At 41.2% G+C, this 17,311-nt stretch overlaps 1 protein-coding gene across 5 annotated transcripts in view; it reads left to right on the top strand.

The window, feature by feature from the left end:
- Il1r1 (interleukin 1 receptor type 1) overlaps positions 1-17,311 on the top strand; it is a 71,450-nt gene extending 54,139 nt beyond the window's left edge. For all 5 annotated transcript variants that reach the window (XM_040729311.1, XM_040729312.1, XM_040729309.1 and 2 more), the window contains 9 exons: positions 2,338-2,572; positions 2,681-2,870; positions 3,830-3,998; positions 6,288-6,353; positions 9,342-9,459; positions 10,181-10,332; positions 11,523-11,666; positions 13,510-13,677; positions 14,165-17,311. In XM_040729311.1, the coding sequence (XP_040585245.1) occupies positions 2,338-2,572; positions 2,681-2,870; positions 3,830-3,998; positions 6,288-6,353; positions 9,342-9,459; positions 10,181-10,332; positions 11,523-11,666; positions 13,510-13,677; positions 14,165-14,583 (1,661 nt within the window). In that variant the 3' untranslated portion in view covers positions 14,584-17,311. The remainder of the gene's footprint in view (positions 1-2,337; positions 2,573-2,680; positions 2,871-3,829; positions 3,999-6,287; positions 6,354-9,341; positions 9,460-10,180; positions 10,333-11,522; positions 11,667-13,509; positions 13,678-14,164) is intronic.

The raw sequence follows: 17,311 nt of genomic DNA on the forward strand, positions 1-17,311 counted from the left end.
TTAAGAGCCGCTGAGGTACCGGATGATACAACCACCACCCAAGAGAGGGCACGAGCTTGATCCCAGTTTACACACAGCACAGGAGATCCCTCCCAGAAGGGGCCAGTACCTCAGAGACTGTTGGATGAATGAGTTCCCACAACAGTAATTGACTAATTTTATGGAGGCAATTCCAAGACAGTCTAGCATTCAGCCTATAGCATGGTTATTGCTGGCTGTGTTCAGTCAGGTTTGTAGTGAGATTCGGGGTCTTCAAGCAGAGTAGGCATTAAAACCTTGACATTTGGTCAGAAAAGCCAGAATAAAGTTGAAGCTAAAAGAATGTGGTTTCTGAAGCTAATGGTGCCTTTGAAAATAAGTATTTTACATAGTAGTCTCAAGGTAAGGAAAGCATAGACTCATTTAAACAACCTTCCATGGAGAAGAGAGTGCCTCTGGGGAACCTATCTCTTCAGGGCTGCCTAGGGTAAAGGAATTATTTCCATTACTTGAATCACTCAGATATAGTCAAAGGTGGGGGAGTTAACATTAAATCTAGAAGCAGGGCTTGGTGTCATTCACACAGTGCTATCTTTTATGATATATAAATATAAGAGTTATGGGGACACTCAGATTTCAAAAGAGTCTCCAAGTGTGGAAACCCTGTAGACACTCAGGAGAGGTCACTGAAGGAAGATGCAAAGATGAATCTTGCTAGCCTGTGGTATATTTTCCTAAATAGTACCTGATGTGTGAGGGCCCAGCCTGTGGTGAGGGATGTAATTCTCTGTGATTGTACAGGTGCTCATAGTAAGCGATGGTCTTGAGTTCTGAGCATTGTTAGAAGTTTAAAGACCTTCTTGTGGATTCTTAGAGATGGGCTAAAAGCAGTCTGCATCGTAACCAGTCATGATCATTTGAAGGACGGGGCTTGAATGTTAGGGTTTGAAGGTTAAATTTCCTCCACAGGCTCATAGGTTAAGCACCCAAAATTATACAGCTTCGCATATGGATAAAATGTTTCTGTAGCATTTTTATCTGATACTATTTTCTTCTTTGTGGAAGGCTTCTTTGACAGCTTCTTGAGAGTACAGACCTTCTGATGATGGTTTCTTAGAGCTTTTCAAATCTTTTCTGTAATTTTGAAAGATTTTTTTTACTGAAATTGCAGGTGGATAATACTTTTCTTCTCTAAAAGGTTGTTACCCTTTTGTTTCTTATTGTAATAGCTGCTTCTTTTTAAAAAAGAGTCTCTGACTATGTAAGATTTTTCTTTTGTCACTGGTGTTAAACTGATCACTAGGCAGTTACTGTGATTTTCTTCATCTTTTCTTTTTTGTTTGTTTGAGACAGGGTTTCTCTGTGTAGTCCTGGCTGTCCTGGAACTGGCTTGGTAGACCAGACTGGCCTTGAACTCAGAGACCCACCTGCTTCTGCCTCCTGAATACTGGGATTAAAGGAGTGTATCACTACCACCTGCTCAAAGATTTATTTAATTATTTATTTTATGTATGAGTGCTCTAGCTGCAAGTACATCTGCATGCCAGAAGAGGGCATCAGATCCTATTATAGATGGTTGTGGTTGCTTAGAAATCGAACTAAGGTTCTCTGGAAGAGCAGCCAGTACTCTTAACCTCTGAGCCATCTTTCCAGCCATTTTGCCTATTTTTAGAGTTAATTGTATCTTTGGGGCCCAAGTTCATTTTATCTCATCTTGAGAAATTGCAGCCTGTGTTTCAAATAAGTTTTCTGTGTTCCCTACTCTTGCCTGAAGCTATCTGACGCCCTGTCTGCTTGCTTTCCCCTCCCCCATCCCTTTGCTTAATCTTGGATGTTTTCTAATGTTGTGTCTTCAGGTTTTCTTATTTTTCTCAATATAATTTCAACTTGACAATGCATTTTTATTTCTAGAAGTTTTATTTCTTAATTGGTTTATGTCTCTATTCACTGTGTCTCTTCTCCTTCAGCATGTTGAGTAAATAGGAGATAGTATTATGTTATGCCTTTAACAGTGTTGTTCATATGTTAGCTGTTCACATGGGAGGGTATGTTCAGTCTTTGCTATTGTACAGAAGCGAATGTCTCTCCTCCATTATTCCTACCTTTAGATGAATAAGTAGAAAGTAAGAGGGGATTAACTTGCCCAAGGTACGCCCATAGGGACCATATGACAGAGCTAAAACCTAATGTAAATTGTTCAAACCCCGAAGACTGGGTTTGTAACCTCCAAGCTGTGAACTATAGGCATGGCAGGAGCTGGTACCTTCACTAACCAAGTGAGTTCAAATGTTGATATTACATTAAGAAACACTGGGAATTTTTCTTATGGAAATTGCTTCCCTTTTCTCTCTTTTAAAGATGAATGTAAAGAATATCCGAATGAGATAATTTTATTCTCATTTGTAAATGAAATTGATATTCGTAATTGTCCTCTTACAACGAATGAAAAGCATTTCACCATAATCTGGTATAAAAATGACAGCAAGACACCCATATCAGTGGAACAGAGCTCCAGGATTCATCAGCAAAAAGAACGGCTTTGGTTTGTTCCTGTCAAGATGGAGGACTCTGGACATTACTATTGTATAGCAAGGTAAGGAACGATTTGATACATTACAGACATATGTCCTAAGCCTCTATGATAGTTAAGGGCAGATAATCACTTTAAAATGATTAATTTCCACATTTTACTTTATTTTAGAAACTCGACTCACTGTTTCAAAACTAAAGTAACTGTGAAGGTTTTGGAGAACGAGCCTGGCCTGTGTTACAACACACAAGCCGCCTTCAGGCAGCGCCTCCACATCGCAGGGGATGGAAGCCTTGTGTGCCCTTATTTGGATTTTTTTAGGGATGAAAAGAACCAGTTACCTAAAGTCCAGTGGTATAAGGTAATTTCATTTTAAGTATGATATTTTACTTTTACACAGTTTTCTGTTCTGAACAATAAAACGTATCTGCAAAATCTTTTTCAGTGTGGCCACTGTTTGCTCCGGAGTGGTGCAATTTCACAGAGAACCAAACAAAAACTTAAGCCTGTAGTGATTCTTACAACTTAACTAAAATCTTATGGTTGTCTCTATCTAACTTAGTAAGACATAGTTTCAAGAAAAGTAATAGCACTCAAAACATGTTTGAGAAGATGGATTAGATATTTAAAACATGTGAGAGATAGTTTTTATAGCAGATATTATTTTGTGTTTAATCGAAAACGTTTATGTGCTGGGGCTGCAGAGATGGTTCAATGATTAAGAATGACAACTGTTCTTCCATAGGACTGGAATTTGTTTCCCAGCATCCACAGCAGAAGGCTCACAATAACCTGTAACTACAGTTCCGGGAATCTGGCACCCCCTTCTGTCCAACATAGGCACCTGCACTCATGTGTACAAGCCCATGATTGCACACACACATACTCATAATTAAAGAAAAGTGAAATCCACATATAACATGGTAGTGTCTGTAGCCACTTAAACATTAGGTTGGGACACAGTATATTTTGGTAGCTTTAATTAGTAAGTAGTCCAGTGGAACTTTTGCAGGAAAATCATCTTTTAGAAATTAAAGAAAACAAAATAATATCAGTTCAGGAAAGGACCATGATGTTGACAAATGTCAACATTATTGCTTCAGTTGTGTCTTCTGTGAAATAAATTTGTCTTCACATGTCTTTATGGCATAAGCCTCTGGGCTTGAAATTTAGAAGTGTAATTATTCTTTTATTCCCCCGAAACAAACAAGTCACATTTTCAATTAGGGATTTGCCGAGGTGAAAAACTAGAGCTCCTATTTTGGTTACCAAGGGGAGTTACTGACTTTTCCAAATGCTTCTGTCTGCCTTCTTGTCTAGGATTGCAAACCATTGCCTCTTGATGACAAAGACTTCTATGGAGCCAAAAATAAGCTGTTGGTGAGAAATGTCACTGAAGAGCATGGAGGGAACTATACTTGCCATGTGTCCTACACATTCCTAGGGAAGCAATATCCAGTGACCCGAGTAATAGAATTTGTCACAATAGGTGAGTCGTAGCTCTGACCCCAGGAGTTTGCATGTGGGACAGCCTGAAGACCATCATTTTGATATTACTTCATTGTCCACAAAGGAACTAAATAAAGAATTGGTCAGTGACTCACAAGGTTGATTAGTCACACAAACCAAAACAGGGAAGGAAGGGTTTGTTTTGGCGTATGGTCCCAGAGAGAAAGCAGGTGGTCGAGTGTAAGGCTGGCCCAGTAGTCAAGAAGCAGCATGATAGTATTTCATGGGCAAGAGAGAGAGAGAGAGAGAGACAGAGAGAGACAGAGAGGGAGAGAGGGAGGGAGGGAGAGACAAAGAGAGACAGAGAGAGAGAGAGGGAGAGACACAGAGAGACACAGAGAGAGACAGACAGAGAGAGAGAGATCCATAAGTGGTTCAGACTATAAAACCTAAGACCCAACCCAGTGACATCCTTTTGCCAACCTTGCCTCATCTTCTAGAACCTTCCTGAATATTGGTACCAGTTGGGGATCAGGTGTTCAAATGCATGAGCTTGTGGGGACAATTTAAACCACAACACAACATCCTATGGTTGTAACCTCATTTTTGTTACTAAATACTTCATGAATATTTTTCATTCCTGCTTTAGATGCAATGCTAACTAGACCAACATGTTATGAGTCATGCTTTCTAAGGGGTCTTGTAAAAGTCGTAGATATCACGGAAGGTAGGTCCTCTAGAGAGCTCTAGGACTCCCTTTAGTGGGTGTATGTGACCATTTGAGAGCCTGCCCTGGGGAGTTTGACTGAACAGGAGTTGTTGTTCAGCAACTTAGTGGTGGGGCATTTGTCAGGCATGTGTGATGCTTTGGGTTCAATTCCCTGTACTGCAACAGACAAACCCAAAAGTACAACAGGGCAGTCACTGGTGTGAATGGGGTAGATCCCCATAAGTTTGGAGGTGTTACCTATCCAGAATGCATTTTTTTTAAAGCCCAATCACTTAATCTCTAAGTATGTTTCCACTTCTATAAGATGTGTGGCCTGTAAGGCTTTGGGAAGATTAGAGATGAGTTAGGCAACTGGTGGTCACGTGCCTGGTGCAAAGTGGGCCTTGCTACAAAAGAGGGGGGCAGTTAACAGGTGCGCAATGGCTTCTCTTAATGTTTCCAGGGCTCCCAAACTTGTCATACCCATATAGCATATTAAAAACTATTTCACAGTAAGATGAACCAAACTGCACTTTCACAAGCTACCTAGGAACGGGTAGAATATTCAACCTTCCTGTAAATGGTAGCTTCCAGTAATAAGAAGCTAACCTAACTAGGGCCATTTTTGCAGGAATGGAGGAGGATCATCTCTGAGTAATTATGCCGGGACACAGTTGTGACTATCCCAGGCAAACCCAAGATAGGATCAACATGCATATAGCTGCATTTCCCTGGAGTTATAGTCATGTCTTTTTCAAAGACTAATTTCATTGAATAAAAATGTATCTCTTACTGGAACCTCTAAGTGTCAGCTGGATCTAACTTTCAGTGGTCATTTACTGAGCATGTACTGTAAAGGAAAGAGGAGATCCAACCTCCTGTCTACCTGTGCTTTGTTTACAAGCCTTTGGGGGATGGCTGGCATTTGAGGCTGCTTCTAATTCTTCCTTCTCAGCCACAGATCAGCCCATGGAACCCATCTTGTGAAGAAGCAGGAGATTCATTTTTAGAGTTTTTTTGAAAGTTTCTGTCTATTTAAATAAATGGTGACAAGTCGCTTGTCACTCACCAGTAGCTGCGGGGTTGCTACCACATTAACCCAGCTCATCAGGTCCAGCACTGGCCACCTCTGCTCAGGGGGGTCATTTTGCCCCAGCTACTGCCTTCCCTGCTCTGCAGGGAGAGGGGAGCCTCCAATTCCCAGGGTCCTGTCCACATAGGTGCTGTGTATAGAATAAATTCCTCTTCGTATTTGTGCTCTCTCAGTAGAGACGGTTGTAATTATATTCGTTTCTCCTTTTATTCTTTTCCCACGCACACACGTGCACATACACAACACACATGTACGAGTGTGTATGTGTGTGCGTATGTACTCAAGTGTATGTAAGAGTGCAGGTGTAGTCCCTGTGTGCAGATGTGTAGAGGCTAACAGACGCCTGTGTAGTCCACCTGAATGTTGTGCGTGGTCCTGCCCTGCTTCGGGTGTTGAGTTTGCTGGTTTCTGGGGGCCTCTCTTCTCTCGCCTCCTGTCTCCGGTTGATCTGTCTGGCTGATCGCTGGCCCCACTTGGGATTTTGTCTGGCGAAAGACTGAAGAGCTCTGTGTGCTTTCTCCTTGCAGGTGAAGTCAAGATTGACAGGCCTGTGATCGTGAGCCCACGGAATGAGACCCTGGAGGCAGACCCAGGTAAGCAGGCTTCAGCAGATGTGGAGGGACCAATATTGTGAATTCAAGATGAAGCTAGCATGACCTTCACAACACATACAATAAGTCGGTTACCAAATACACCCGTGGAGGGACAGTGACACAAATTGTGTATTTAAATGATTTTTAAATGTTTTGAATTTATTTCTTAATTTTTTTAAGTTTTTGCCTCTTAGGGCAAAAATCTAGCCATATCCAATTTTCCTACCCTTCCTTTCCAGTAGAGTCTTACTGTCTATGCAAACAGTAGCCACATGCCAAGGTTAAAATGTCTAAGAATACAGTATGTAATTTATCTGATTGACACAGATTTTTTTATCATTGGAGCCAATCTTTTAGGCAGAGGGGTAAAACTATATATGTCAAAAAGATGATAGTTATTCTAAAAAATACTTTTCCAAGGTAGTCAGTTTTTTAAAATATCAAGGAGAGAGATCCATTTTGAACACTGTAGCAATGAATACCCTTTCCTGTTGTGTATGGAGTCAGTCTTTTACTCCTCCTGAGGAGAGAGCCGTGTTAAGCTAGGTGTGGTGGCATGCACTGAAGGATTGGGAGCTTGAGGTTAGCCTTGACTACAAATGGGTTCTGTCTTAAAAACAACAACAACTAAAAGAGGATGGGGATGACTCAGTCAGTAATGTGCTCGTGAGGACCTGAGTTTGGTGTGCAGCATCCGTGTTAGGAGCTGGGTGCCGTGATATATGTTAGTAATATGAGTGCTGCGGAGGCAGAGATGGGTACAGACCTGTCCCTGGATGGCCAGCCAGTCTGGAATAATAAGTGATCTCTGTCTACCCAGAGAGAAACCCGTCTCAAAGGATGTGGATACTGTTCCTGAGGATGTCCAAGGTTGTTGTTCAGCCTCCATGCACATGTATATGCAGATATACCTGAACTCTTACATGCACACACACACACACGTGCACAGATATACTTGCACCATTACACACACACACTGCTTCCTTACATGTACACACACCCACACACAGATACACCTGCACTCTTACATGCACACACACACATATACATATACAGATAACTTCTGCACACACACAGATCTAACTGCACCCTTACACACACACATATACACTACTCCCTTACTTGCACACACATACACACACATACAAATACCACAAAATCTGAAACCAGGAAGGAGGATGAGTATAAGTATACATACTTATTTTCATTGAGGTAAAAAAATGAGACTGTATCATATAATAAAGATAACATAAATTAAAAAAGAAACTTCATATCAACTGGTCATCTGGAATTAAATTCATTTACTTGGACTAAAACTTTTTTTTAAAGCATCTTTTCCTTCCGAAACTCATACTCATCACCTTTTTTTTTAAATAGTATATTATTTATTGTGTATACAGTCTTCTGCCTGCATGGCAGCAGAGGGCACCAGATCTCATTCAAGGCGGTTGTCAGCCACCATGTGGTTGCCGGGAATTGAACTCAGGACCTCTGGAAGAACAATCAGTGCTCTTAACCGCTGAGCCATCTCTCCAGCCCCCTGGACTAAAACTTTATGTTTAAGATAGCCAAGACGATCAAGCTCTTCATCTTAGATAGCTTCAAGAATAAAAGGCAATGAAAATACAAACACCCTAAGTATGTACCATGGTTCTTTCCTGATTTGGTAGTAGAGAGGGTTTTTAGAAAAAAAAGTGAGTGAAGATAGTTTTTATAAATTTGATCATGAAAAAATAAAAGATCTATGTCAAACAAAAATAAAGGCAGCTAGTCTGGAAGGTATTCTGGGAAATTTTTATGTCTATGTCTATGAAGAATGAGTGTCTTTGATTAATGAAGAGCAGCTGGACAACCTGTGATCTTATTGTGAGAAAGAGGCTAATAATGGATCCTATATGTGAGGAGCAGCGAGGGTCCAGTGAACACTAAGCTAGGAAAAAAATGTGTTAATTCACTGGTTGTTCAGGAAGTGTAGGTTGGGGTGCTGGAGAGATGGCTCAGTGGTTAAGAGTGCTGGCTGCTCTTGCAGAAGACCTGGGTTCAATTCCCAGTACCCACATGGTGGCTCACAGTGATCTCTGGTTCCCAGGGATCCAAAATCCTCTTGTGGCCTCTGTGAGCACCAGGCATGCATGTGGTACACAGATATGTATACAGGTAAAACACACGTTCATGCAAAATAAATAAATCTAAAGAAAACAATGCACATGAGCTGGGCTGTAAGAAGAACACATCTAGTGCACTCTAGGCCCTCAGTTCCTGCTCTGGAGCCAGCCATGGAAGAAAGAACAATTTAGCGAAAATTAAACTTGATTTTGCTTCTCTCACTGAGCAATGCTTAGTGAATACCCCTGGTGTTCTGGGTGTGTGTGAAATAGTGAATACCCCTGGTGTTCTGGGTGTGTGTGTGAAATAATGGCTGCATATGCTGCTGGAGATTGAATGGGCTGGCGCAGCCTTACTTGATTGGAGTTTGGCTTTGAGACTATATCTCCTTGGGAGGACTGGAGATGCAGCAAGGCCATGGGTTTCAGTCTCAACACTCTAAGGATATATTATGCCTCCAGGTTTGCGTTCCAAGTAATACATTCAGATATGTGAAAACAGAGATATAAGTAGGATGCTCCTTAAATATTAATCATAATAATGAAACTTGAGAAATTCTGTCCAGTAATAACAATATTGTTAGTGTATAGTTACATTATGAAGTAGTCTCATACCAACATGGAGGCTGAGGTTCCCAGGTCACAACAACTTCCAAGTAATAGACAATAGTATCCCATTCACCTTATTGCTGATGTGTGAACCGAAAGACCAAGATGGAGATAAGTAAAATAACAAACAGTGGCATTCTCTGGGTAGGTGATGAGAACTAGGGACATTTTCCTCCTTCATTTTGCTTTTCTACACTATAAAATGCTCATTCAGTATCCATTTATAAATATAGATAGATTGTAATAAAGGTCAATCAAATGCACTGCTTTTCAGGATCCAGGATACAACTGATCTGCAATGTCACCGGGCAGTATTCAGATATTGTTTACTGGAAGTGGAATGGGTCACAGATTGAAGAGGATGATCCATTCCTAGTTGAAGACTACCAATTGTGAGTTTGCCAGCCAATTTCAATATTAAATTCTGTGCTGCCTATTCTAGTTTTGAATCCAATCCTGAGATCTAGCTGGTGGCTGACAGTTCCTAGCCCCATGCTGCTCGCTTTGAACTTTACCAAGTAATTTAGACGACATTTGTGAGAACTTGTATATTTGTTGTTGTTGTTGTTAAAAATATGTGCCACTGTACAAATGTCACACCAGCTAAAAGCCCTTTTCTTCCATTCCGTTTTATGCTGCCACAGCATTGCAACGAGGTACTCTTCACGTGCATTAAGTACTTTGGAAGACACGTGGAAGAAATCAAGAATCAGCCACTTTGCCTAGGTCTCTATGGGCTGGATAAAGATCTCCTGGGTTTCTATTAACTCCTCCTTCCTGTCCATTCATGCAGTGTCCTTTGTCATCTGCCCCAATCCTATACACCCATGGAGGCCAGAACACTTAAGGCTGTGTGTGTGTGTGTGTGTGTGTGTGTGTGTGTGTGTGTGTGTGTGTGTGTGTTTCTCCATGCAAGCTGGTACTTTTAACATGATTTCTTTGCTACTGAATGTTCCTGACCTTGAGGGTATGCAATGTCTGATTCATCTTGCCAATAGACTATTTGTACATGATCAAGAGAAGTGATTAACTGGACCTGTAGGTCTTACTATTTGTTGCTGCATTTAACCTCCTCTGTTTTAATTACTTCCCTTCTCTCTCTCTCTTGAACAGTGTGGAACATCCTTCGGCCAAAAGAAAGTATATGCTCATTACAATACTTAACATTTCAGTGGTCCAGAGTCATTTCTATCGGTACCCATTTACCTGTTTCGTCAAGAACTCAAATATTATAGAGTCAGCACATGTTAAATTAATATATCCAGGTAAGTAACAGACGTTTGCATAACCTAACAGATTGTGTAGCCTTGCGGATTCCTGTGTTATTTTCTTCTGGAACATTCCTCATCCCTTCTTCAGCTGTGACTTCTCATCATTTTTTGCTTCTCGTCCTCAATTCTCTGTTTGGAAACTTTCCCACCCCCTTGCCTCATCTGACCCTGCCTCTCTGCTTCTATTTGGGTACCACATTGGAGGCCTCATGTGTTCTGGGCACAGGAGCTCTTTTAGGGTTTTTTGTTTGTTTGTTTGTTTTGTTTTTTTGACTAAAAGTTCCGTAAGGATGCCAACCATTTCTCTTACTAATTATTATTTTCCCAAGGCTAGTAGCTAGCTATATTTGCTTCATGTTCATTATCTCCTGGATGTTTTTAAGCACATGACCAAACAAGATGGTTGGTTATACAAGGAAAGCATAAATATCCTGTCTATAACAAAGACGTGTGAAGTCATTGGTTTTCAAGAATTTGTATAGTAAAAAAAAACTAGTACTGAAAATAATTGTGAATACTGTTTAACTACTGTGTAGTATTTAAAGCAGGGCTTAAAAACGAGGGCATGTGTGCGAATATAACTTAAATAAATAAAACAGAAAAGTAACGTCATTGAGTATTTAGATGTTTTCTGGATGCTCTGCATGTGCTGACAATGAAAAGTCACTTTCTTTGTCTCCCCTTCTGGGTTCTTCTCCACTTTCCTTTCTCTCCGCCTGCCACTTCTCTCATCTCTCTCTCCCACACTCCTCTTCTTTGGGTGAATTATGAGGAGAGACCAAAAGGATGTGGAATGTGAAATGTCACTTTTTGTCTGTCCTCCATCTTTTAGTTTCTTCTTAACAGACTCCCTTCTCTCAGGGAATCATTCAGGCTTTCTATGATTTTGACTTCTCCTGTTGTGCTACAGTGAACTCCGTCTCTATGGTCCCCAACAGGTTTTCTCTAACTGTGCAATGTGCTTTAGGTGGAAATTTCAAAGAATGAGCTTCTATTTTCTATGGACTTAGGCTGCATTGCAGGCTCATTAGTGTGCATTCCTACAATGACAGTGAATGACCAGACGTGGATCTGGGGTGCAAATTGGTTCCCAAATGCACGCTCTTTGCAGTAAAGATATTCAAATTGCTATGATGAAAGTTCTTATTTTTTTGGGCTCTAATAATTTTCTCTTTTTGTTGTAGTCCCTGATTTCAAGAATTACATCATTGGGACCTTTGTCATCTTAACAGCTACAATCATATGCTGCGTTTTCATCTATAGAATCTTCAAAGTTGACATTGTGCTTTGGTACAGGGATACTTGCTCTGATTTTCTCCCCCCAAAAGGTATAATTTCATATTCCATGCAATGTTTCCTCTGGACAGTTAGAAGATGACTCATAACATTTTTACTGAAGGCTTTTAGTGATATTGGCTTACATAAGAAGAATACTTATTCTTACTTAGTTTCATAACTGTTAAGCCTCCATGCCATTCATTTCTAAGTCACCACCCTAGCTTCCATATTGGCAGGATACACAGGTGTTTGGAACATCTGTCTATAAGTTGGTTACCCAGAATCCATTGTTAGGGCCTGTTCTGTGCTGTATGTGCCCTATGGATCCATGATCCACAGTCAAATGAAAGACATTTCCACATCTGAGGAAGGGTCCCTCCCTCTTTCTCTTTAACACCACAGAATCATATCAAACTAATACAGAAAGAAGAATAAGTAGAATATAAGCTTGGGGTATTTAGAGAATTGGGTAAGAAGAAGGCCATAAAGGTATGAGCATATTGAAAGTATATAGGGTAGCATTAAATGCTATGTGAGGACCATTTTATAGGAAAACCCAATAGAGAACATGTAAAATGTGAGAATTTTAAAAGATATTGTGGGGGACAAGGGAAAAGAAAGGGTCATGAGGGTGAGTGTGATCTGGGTACCTTGTACACATCTATGGAAATGTCACAATGAAACATAATTTTTGGAGTTAATATATACTAATGAAAATAGATGCTGACACTAAAAACTCAATGTGATTTTTTTTGTTGAAGAAAAGTGAAAAGCTTCCAAGTGTAACGATATTCTATAGGTAAAGTCAAATGTACAAGTTCAAGGAGAAATAGGAGCAATTTGCAAGTTGCTAATGTTAGAAAAGAAGCTGTGGCTGTCTGCATTAAGCTCCAGCCAGTCAGCATCCCAGCATGGAAGATGAGCAGCTCATGAAGCCGCAGCCCCAGCTAAGGAGCGATTTGTAGCCGCCAGTTGCTGGGAACAGTCAGTTTTCGTTGATGCTATGGCTCCTGGTAGCTGCTCACGTTCCAGAAGATGGATCTAAACTGATGTTGGTGCAAAGAGCATCAATTTTGCTTAGTAGGGTATAAATAAGGGAAGTGAAATTAGGAGGGCAAAAAGTTGGAGAGGTCGATATCAAAATACACTCTGCACATGTGTGAAACTCATAAGGAGTGAATGAATATATTTTTGAAACAGAAAAAGGTTGCTCATATGTTTTTAAAGTTAATGTTAGCAAATATAAAATATTCCATTATTTAGATTATATTTTGTACATTCAAAAGGGTGATACGATCCATTTTTGTTAGTAGTCAAGGGTTACAATCTGATTACAGGCTTTGTGACTATTGGTCTTAGCTAAGGTCTCTGTTATGGTGAGAAAATGTCATGACCAAAACAAACCTGGCAAGGAAAGAGTGTATGTTACAGCTTGTAGTCAGGAAGTCAGGGCAGAAACTCAGGCAGGAACTTGGAGGCAGAAACCTACAATGGGCTGGGCCCTCTCCCATCAATCTCAATCAAGAAAATGCCCTACGGGCTTGCCCACAAACTAGCCTAGTAAGTGTTCTCAGCTGAGGCTCCATCTTCTCAAATGACTAACTTGTGTCGACAAGAACTAACCTGGACACTATTTAAATATCTGAGGAAAAAAAATTAAATGCACACATAAAAATGTGTGAGAGGCCTATCATTCTTTAAAATGTTAAGGAGTGTGGAAACAAAAATTGCAAACTACTACTACATTGAATTTAAAGTGGCGTTAGATGTGCGGTATTGCTCTTTTGGTTGGGCAATTGTACCAAACTAAAACGAATGTTCTTGGTGGTGACTTTATTGAGTGTCTTGTTCTCCACCCGCTGTGGTTCTAAATGTATTTTGTTTCCCTTTTAGCTTCAGATGGAAAGGCCTATGATGCGTACATTCTTTATCCCAAGACCTTCGGGGAGGGACCATCGTCAGACTTAGATACATTTGTGTTTAAACTGTTGCCTGAGGTCTTGGAGGGGCAGTTTGGATACAAGCTGTTCATTTGTGGAAGGGACGACTATGCCGGGGAAGGTATGGAAACACTTCTAGTGATGTTATCGGCTGAGTTCCGATTCTAGAGGGTTGGCTCCATTGGACATCTTTGAAGACTTTAAAGAATTTCTCCAATGGTGTATAATATTAAATTTTCTCTTAGCTCCTTGAGTCAACATTTAATTGATTTTTATTCTTTTGGGACATTTACTGACTAGTTAGATCTAATAGCCACACTGCAACTGGTTTCCTAAACTAGGAGTATTATTATAGAGCAAATGATTTAGCAAGACATTTTAACGTTTCTGACTGAGGGTTTTCTGAGTTCCAAGAGCAAAGTACATCTTTTGTGTGTTAGTTCTTAAGCTGGTCTGTAAAGTGAAAATGTCTTTGGCTCTCAAGTAAGGCAAGGGAAGAGCAGCAGGAGCCATAGGACAGAGATTGGGAAGAGCTTTCTGAGGGCTGAGTTCAGAAAGAATGTCTAGACAGTGGCTGGACTGACCACAGTGTGCTCTGTGTCTTTCAGATACTATCGAGGTCACGAATGAAAACGTAAAGAAAAGCAGAAGGCTGATTATCATTTTAATGAGAGATATGGGCGGCTTCAGCTGGCTGAGTCACTCATCTGAAGAGCAAATAGCGATATATAATGCTCTCATCCGGGAAGGAATTAAAGTTGTCCTGCTCGAGTTGGAGAAAATCCAAGACTATGAGAAAATGCCAGAATCTATTCAATTCATTAAGCGGAAACACGGAGCCATTTGCTGGTCAGGGGACTTTAAAGAGAGACCTCAGTGTGCAAAGACCAGGTTCTGGAAAAATGTGAGATACCACATGCCTGCCCCAAGGCAATCACCATTGTCCACACATCATCTACTAACCCAGGATCCTGTGCTAGACACTAAGGAGAAACTGCGGGCAGAGACTCACTTACCTCTCGGCTAGTGTGGCGGAAGTGGACCAGGATGCTGAAGCTAGGCTGTGCCTCCCAGTAATGTGTACTGTCATAAAACACACCAGTGTAGTCCCTTATCCCCAGGTCACCTGGAGTTATATTGTTCAGGGAGTAGGACTTGGTGACAGTGGTGGGCTAGGACAGTTTGGAGTGAGCGTTTGGGACGCTCCAGGGAAATGGCTGCTCAGGGAAGCTGCTTGGATGCCAGCTAACTGTTGAGGCAGTGAACTGGGAGGATTAAACATCAGGAGAGGGCCACATCTGTGGGTGGTTCCATTAAAGTCTGTGGGACTTTGGTTGTCCAAGGACACTTTGGGGGTGTCATTGGCAAAGAAGTGGCTTCCCTAAGCCTCAATGAAGGTGAGATTTACTGACACCCCACTGTGGAAGGCATGACTTCCTTGCATTTTCCAGACACCTCAGCCACCAAATTTAGTTTTCAAAGACTAACCTTTATTTTAAAGACCTTGGAAACTGTCACTTCAACAAAGGAATTCTCTTGGGTTTCCTCCAACTGTTGTTGCTTTGGCTTTCTGCAGAAAAGAGTGGATTTTAAGCTCAGTGTAGAAGGAAGCCACACACAAGTTTCTTCTGCTCACTTGTCCACCCTGGAATGACTGTTGCATCATCTGTACCCGCCTGCACTTTGCTTATTGCTTCTCTGGAAATGCAGGTCTGCAGTGCGCTCTACCCCACTCTGTCACAAGCGCAGCTCCAGCATGAGCATCCGCCCTCATGCACTGGCTTAGCTCACCCCCTGAAGCGACAGCACGTCTACAGGCTCTTCATGTGCAGGCTAAAGTCTGTAACATTCCTCCCCATCGCGTCCCCTGTCCCAGGCCTCTCTTGTCAGCCTGCTCATCAGCATCCTGCCCTGTGGCTGCAGCAGAGCCTCGGGAGCCTGCGCTTCTGCTCTCAACACACCTCCCTCTTTGCTGTGCTTCCCACTTCCTGTGACGAGGATTCGCTCTTTCTTCACCTGACAAGGAATTTGCTAGAGTCCAAAATTATTTCAATGCTGAAATCCTCAAGTGCCTAATCTCTCCTTCCTCTAAGTCTTGGCCACTCAAGCTGCCAGCCCTTCTGTCATGCCAACCGTGCTGCCTGCTGGTGGTCACTTTAGGAGGTGGTTTCTTCACCAGCAGGAATCAGTCCACCCCCAGGGAAAGGTAGTGGGTGTGTCTCTGTCCCCCACTGCTTTCTGCAATGTGAATACATGGTATATAGATTGACCAAGACCTTTATTTTAAAATGTTCTTGGTTCATCATGTTTAAAATTGCAATTATCCTAATTTTACATACAGGTCAGGGAAACTGACCTATTTAACGAAATTACTCTTTTAACTCTACTGGACCTAGGCCTTGACTTTGAACTTTCTGGTTTCTATCCCTGTGCTCCAACTTTTTGATTTCAGATTCATCACTGTCCATTTACCCTTACTCAATCCTCATATATAGGAAGCAACTGAGTCCAGGAATGTTTTTACAGAAGGAACAAACACAGTCCTTTTCAGTGTAGGGATTTATAAAAGCTAACTTTAGAATTTCAGCATGATGTTTTTATTTTCCAATTCCCTAAAGGTCAACATTTCTTCTCTAACTAAAAAGGAAGGCAAATTGGTTTTTGTGGTACAGAGGTTTTCTGTTTGCTTTTGACTTGATGACTGTCTTCAGAATGATCCTAATAGTTCTAGAAGATTGCAAAGCCGGGTTTGCATGCCAGGAAGAAACCCACGATTTTAAGGGCTGTATGAACATTGGATACCCTTCTGTCTTTCACGTTTTGAGTATCTGCTCTGGATGAGCACAAATCTTACTTAAAAGGCATCTTCTCACCTACATAGAGGTAGACCAGTCCTACAGCTTGGGATTTTGACTCCACTTCTCTTTTGTCCTGGATCCAACCTGAGAGTACTGAGTGGACGGATCACTGGATTGCTGGGTCGGAGAAAGGAAGGCTGTCCCAGATGGCTGATCCTTACCCATGATGCTTTAAAAGTTAAATTTTGCTGATAGTTTTTTTTGGCTGTCATCCAGAAAATATATTGGTATACGTGTATATTATGAGTGAATTAGAGCCAGTGGGAAACTTGGCCAGAAAGTTTAAGGAGAGAGCAATAGCAGAGGACCACAAATATTGGGACACCAAGAACTGGGGTGGGTTTGGGAGCAGAGGCAAGGGATCAGCGTGTGCCAAGAAAGACCCTGAGCTGAAAGGTAGTGCCATTCCTGGTTCCCAGAGGAGGATAGAGAGGATGAAACTTCATATCCAGGCAGTGGGGGCTCCCTTTGACTTACCCCTCCTCCCCAGAAGTATCTGGCTTACGTGTTTCCCCAGTACTCTGACTCCGCTATGCTTTCTGATGGTGTTTTTAAAAGGCCGACCAAGAGTTGCAGAAGTTCGCACATGCAACGATATATTAATTACCAGTGTTTAAAACTGGTTTAGCAGAATGTATCTCTCCTGAGTTTTGCATTTTACTTATAGTGATAGAAAAAGTATTGAGCCATTTTAATGACTTTTTTATAAATTATATTTATACCGATCTATAATGAAGGGTGTTTTTTATTAAAAAAACTTGATTTTATAATTCTCCAGCAGATGCCAAATGTTAGTATCACAAACCACCAAATGTACATGCAGTATATATTATGGATCAATAGACTCAACTTGTTTTCCAATAAATTGTCAAATCCTCCATTGGATATCATTGAAAA

The sequence above is a fragment of the Mesocricetus auratus genome, unplaced genomic scaffold, assembly GCF_017639785.1.
Source record: "Mesocricetus auratus isolate SY011 unplaced genomic scaffold, BCM_Maur_2.0 Super-Scaffold_100021, whole genome shotgun sequence".
Lineage (NCBI taxonomy): Eukaryota > Metazoa > Chordata > Mammalia > Rodentia > Cricetidae > Mesocricetus > Mesocricetus auratus.